At 28.8% G+C, this 5424-nt stretch overlaps 1 protein-coding gene across 1 annotated transcript; it reads left to right on the top strand.

Moving 5' to 3' along the window:
• The first annotated feature begins 1558 nt into the window (after nucleotides 1–1558).
• On the top strand, nucleotides 1559–3177 carry LOC111298278 (1-aminocyclopropane-1-carboxylate oxidase homolog 12-like). The gene is made up of 3 exons (XM_089744995.1): nucleotides 1559–2201; nucleotides 2437–2758; nucleotides 2834–3177. Exons 1-3 carry the CDS (start codon nucleotides 1684–1686, stop codon nucleotides 3089–3091), a joined length of 1098 nt encoding a protein of 365 aa, XP_089601121.1. The 5' UTR covers nucleotides 1559–1683; the 3' UTR covers nucleotides 3092–3177.
• The last annotated feature ends 2247 nt before the right edge of the window (nucleotides 3178–5424 follow it).

Genomic DNA, 5424 nt, shown 5'->3' with positions numbered 1-5424 from the left:
CTCAAGTTAATATCTGGTGATAGGTCCACGATCTAGACGTTATGACAAACATTACTAAAGAAAAATAAATGGTAGCTAGTTTAGATTGAGCTTTTTGCATTATAATTTATGAACTATAGGTTAATTAATGACAAAAACTTATGTTAAGGCAATTGACAAGACACTGTTTATATTTTTCTGCTTTGATTGTAAGGCAATTGATAAGATATAGTCTATGTTTATGCCAATATTAAAAATTTAAAGTTATTGATCATTGTAATAATATTGCAATCTTTTTTTTTCACATGGGTGTTTCTACTATTATTCTTATTGTTAATTATAATTTGTTTGTTTTGTAATTATTCTTTTGTGTAGGTTTATTGGAAAACAATATGGACCCAATGTTCATTTGAAGACATTATATTATGAAGGGAGCATATATATTTTTGCTAGTTTGTTGTAACTTATTTGTGGATTTATTTGTTTCAATTAGGATTTTAATTTCTAGGTTTCGTTATGTCTTTTATTTGTATATTTTATTTAAATCTTTTAATGAGACTTTTATTTACTTAGATTTGGTTGTTGTGTAAGTTTTTATTATTATTGTTGTTGTTGTTATTGTTACTATTATCTAAAAAATATAATATTTATTAGGTTTGATAAACAATTGTTGTAAAAGATCTCAAACTTGAGCTCAAGTTCTCAAGTTTTAGCACAAATAATTGAGTTTTTATTGAATATAAGAATCAAGTTTATTTTTACATATTAATTGAGCCTAATTGAGTGAGTTTGAATAGTTTGATTTCGATCACGAATATAACTCAAGCTAAGAAAATAAAATTTGATCTAGTTCGAGCCGAATATCGGTCACAAATTAGAATCAAGCTCGAGCTCGAACTTTTTATTGTATCGTCTTGATTCGGTTCGATTACATTCTTAACCATAAAAAAGAAGAAAAAATTTTAAAAAAAAGAAAATTGACACGTGGAATATATAGTAAAAGTAAAATTGCAGCATTTTTATGTTAGTAGCAGGATGGAATAAATGGAAAATAAATTCTGATACACTACCGGATAAGAATGAGATGATCCCTCTTATGAGTTCTTACAAGATAAAAAGAAATAATTTATTTCTCTTGAAATTGTATATGAATTTTTTCCATCATAAACACATCAGAATTTTTTCAATCTTGGGAAATTACTTAAACACTTCTCAAATCTTCTTTTTTTTTTTTAATCCAAAGAAGCAGAGAAACCAAGGTAGGCAATATTGCCTCGAGCTTGCAAACAAAAAATATTCTTAGCTTTAGATCCCTGTACAACCAAGATTTTTTTTTTTTTTTGGCTTAAATTTTTGTTTTGAAAAAGTTAAAATTTAATTTTATTAATTTATGTAATTATTTTTAAAAAATAATACTCAATAATTTAAAATTTAAATCTTAATACTTATATGATTTTATTTTATCATAAATTCATGTTTTGAAAAACATCATGTGGGTACTGTTATGACTGCAATGCGATTATGTGAAACGCAACATGTGAAATTTTTCTGAAAAGCAACACGTTCAACATGTTTAAGTCACTGTAATTCATAAGTCATTTGTCTTTTTTTAAATCCATTTTGAAGTCAAAATTATCTTCAAGGAAAGTAGTATTCCAATACTCAGAGAAAGTCTTTGAAGAACTCCATCCGGCACCGGAGAGAATGGCATCTGAAACCTCAGTGGATTACGACAGAACTAAAGAGTTGAAGGAATTTGATGACACAAAAGCTGGTGTTAAAGGACTTGTAGATGCTGGCATAGTTAGCATCCCCAAGATGTTCATACGACCAGCTGAGGAGCTTGCTGTTGAGGAACTGAATTCCTGCCAGACAAACATTAAAGTTCCGATCATAGATCTAAGCAACATCCAAGACGATAGCTGGCGTAAGGAGATTGTAGATAAAGTTAGGATTGCATCAGCAGAGTGGGGGTTTTTCCAAGTAATTAATCATGGTATCCCTTTAAGTGTGTTGGATGAGATGATTGATGGGGTACGTATGTTCAATGAGCAGGATTTGGAGTTGAAGAAAGAATTGCATAGCCGTGAGGCCACAAAGAAAGTGAGATTCAACTCTAACTTTGATCTATATAAATCACTAACTGCTGATTGGAGAGACACTCTGACCCTTTCTTTCCTTGACTCTGACTCTGACCCTGAAGAAATGCCAGCAGTTTGCAGGTAACTATGCACTAATCTAGTTTCTTAGTTTTTTATCTGCCTCTCAGTCAAATCTTTTTGTTATCATGATAATATATATAGGAGCATATATCAGTACAGAAATTTCCCAGTATCTCTCAAATCAAGGCTACAGTTATGCTGTTTAAGTATTATTGAAATTGGTATATCCAATCCATCTCATATTTGCTGGGACATTTACATATATATTTCTGGTTCTGGTTGTTTAAATTTGCAGAAAATCAACATTAGAGTATATTAAGTATATCAGACGGTTAGGTGAAACTTTGTTTCAGTTGCTATCAGAGGCTCTTGGTCTCCAAGAAGACCACCTTGGCTCAATCGGATGTGCTAAAGGGTGTAGCATTGTGTGCCACTACTATCCAGCTTGCCCCCAACCGGAACTGACTTTGGGAGTAAGGAAGCATGCAGATCCAGGTATACTGGCTCTGCTTCTGCAGAACGAAATCAGCGGCCTCCAAGTCCTTCATGAGGGACAATGGTTTGATGTTCAACCCATTCGAGGAGGCTTAGTCGTGAATATCGGAGATCTTCTTCAGGTTTGCTTCAGATACATCTGCTTTCGTTGAAGTTTCCTTTCCAAATAGCCAATCGCTTTTATGTTGTTATGGTAGATTATGTCAAATGACAAGCTGAAGAGTGTCAAGCATAGAGTAGCTGACAATCATGTTGGCCGTAGAATTTCTGTGCCATGCTTTTTTGAAGGACATGCTACCTTTCTTGACAAGCCGTTCGGCCCAATCAAAGAGTTGATATCAGAGGCAAATCCTCCTCGATACAAAGAATTCCGGTTAAGGGAATATATTGCCAGATTTTTATCTAGCTCACTTGATCAGAACAAGGATTCAAATAGCGGTTTAATCGCGAAATAACGGCCATAAAATTATGGTAACGTTGTCACCCGCCAGCGTTAGTGGACAAAATACAGTTGAGAATTTCATTTACAACAAAAACAGAAAGTAACAGTCACAAAATAACAGCGTAATAGTGAATAGTGGCAATTACGGATCGTTATTGCCGTTATTCCGTTTTTTTGCTCACAGATCTAATAGTTGAAGAAAAAAAATAAAATTTTAAGTCTACAAAATAAAGCAATAACCTGCAAAGGTAAAAGTAAAAGCAAAAGCAAAAAATAAAACTCAGAATTTCAGATCTTTAATATCAAAATAAATCTAAAAACGAGCTAGAAAACAAATCCATTATTTCAAGTTTCAACCATTCAATCGGCACTTCGACGCTCAAATTCAAATCAGCCTCAAGTTTTCAATTAACATTCAAGATCAAATAAGGTAAGAAAAGAAAGTTAAATTATCTTCTTTTTTTTTTTGTAAAATTTTTATAAAATGATGTCTGTTGTAAGAGTTTGAGAGACAAATAAGGTATTCCGTACTAGGTAAGTGATAATAATAAAAGAATGTCAGAGAAAATGAGAGATGAAAAAAAAAAAGAGAGAAGTAGAAAAGTCTAGAAAGCCAGGCTCTGAAGGCAGCACGAAGAAGAAAAAGATGAACAAAAGAGAGCAAGTGCATTTCTAGAAGGGTCTGCTAGAAAGAATTAAACAATTTGGGGATATTGGGCATGTGGGGAGAGATTGGATGGGGTGGGGAGGGATCGGGTGTGGTGAGGCGTTTGGGGAAAGGTGGGGAGGGATTGGGTGTGGTGGGGCGTTTTGGGGAAAGGTAGAGAGGGATTTGGTGTGGTGGGGTGTTATGAGGGTGGTATTGAATTTTTATTTAATTTTATAATTAATTTTTGAAATTTTTTTACATAAAATTTAATTAGTGGTTTTGAAATTTTATAATTAAAAAAAAAGAGATTAATAATTTAATATAATATATATAGAGATTTTAGATGAAAAATTTTGATAAATTTTTTTGTATAAATTAGATGAAAAATAATTAAAATTAAAGATTATATTTTGATTGTGTTATATATTAATTTATAATTTTGTATCTGAATTTTAATATTTTTTTGTTGTTTTGATATTTATATTATTGTCAATTCTTTTGATATTAGATTAATTCTTGTTATTTTTGTGTAATTATTGAAGATGTGTTTATTATATAATTATTGAAAGTTATTTGTGATAAAAAAAATTTATATCAATTAGTGTATCAAAAAGATTAAGTTACTTAATAAATTTAGCATTTTATGATCTATTACTCTTATTAAGATTAAAAACTAAAAAATAAAAAATATAGGTTTGAAAATTTTATTAAAATATAAGTTTGAAAATTTTTAATTTTTGAACTTTTTTTTAGATAAAATCTAATTAGAGGGATTGAAGATTTATAATTAAAAAAAATTAAGAGATTAATAATTTAATATGATATATATAGAGATTTTAGATAAAAATTTTTGATAAATTTTTTTGTATAAGTTAGACAAAAATTAATTAAAATTAAATATTATATTTTGATTATGTTAGATATTAATTTATAATTTTGTATATAAAATTTAATAAATTTTTTTGTTGTTTTGATATTTATATTATTATCAATTATTTTGATATTAGATTCATTCTTGTTATTTTTGTGTAATTATTTAAGATTGTATTTATTATATAATTATTGAAAGTTATTTGTGATAAAAAAAAAAATATCAATTAGTGTATAAAAAAGATTAAGTTATTTAATAATATTCTTAAGATTAAAAACTAAAAATTAAAAAATTTAGTGTAAAATCAAATTTTAATGATGTAATAAGTAATATTAATATTTTTAAATATAAGTTTATTTTGTTTTTATACAAAATAGCAAGTATGCCACCACGTGAAGAGTTCTCGAGTCAAGGAGTAGAGGGCGCGTCAAGTGATGATATAGGTTGACATTTTGAAATACTTGTGCCAAATACAAGATGAAATGTTTCATGTAAACTTTGTGGTAAAGTTATAAAAAGAAGAATAACACGTTTCAAAGAACACATTGCTCATAAAACTGGCAATATTGCACCATGCCCTAACGTTACTAGTATGTTATGTTTTTTTAATTCCTTTGAAAATATTATTGTTAATTTCTTAATAAAAATTATAAAATTACATAAGAATGTTAACTAATTTTCTCTCTTTTTTTAACTATATTATTAATAGATATAGTAAGAGAAAAGTATGATGAAACTCCGTCAAGAAAGTAAATAAAAAAAAGCTGACAACAAAAGAAGAAAAAATAAATTTTTATCAGGGAAGATGATTATGAAAGATTTATTG

This window comes from Durio zibethinus, chromosome 16 (genome assembly GCF_047325235.1).
Source record: "Durio zibethinus cultivar Kanyao isolate XHJ-2024 chromosome 16, ASM4732523v1, whole genome shotgun sequence".
Taxonomy (NCBI): Eukaryota; Viridiplantae; Streptophyta; class Magnoliopsida; order Malvales; family Malvaceae; genus Durio; species Durio zibethinus.
This window is presented reverse-complemented; position numbering and strand designations above follow the sequence as displayed.

Excerpts from the sequence above, each read along its gene's own strand:
- LOC111298278 (XM_089744995.1), top strand. The coding sequence starts at position 1,684 with ATGGCATCTGAAACCTCAGTGGATTACGACAGAACTAAAGAGTTGAAG. Across the intron at positions 2,202-2,436 it reads GAAATGCCAGCAGTTTGCAG|AAAATCAACATTAGAGTATA; the intron begins GTAACTATGCAC and ends TTAAATTTGCAG. Across the intron at positions 2,759-2,833 it reads ATATCGGAGATCTTCTTCAG|ATTATGTCAAATGACAAGCT; the intron begins GTTTGCTTCAGA and ends TTGTTATGGTAG.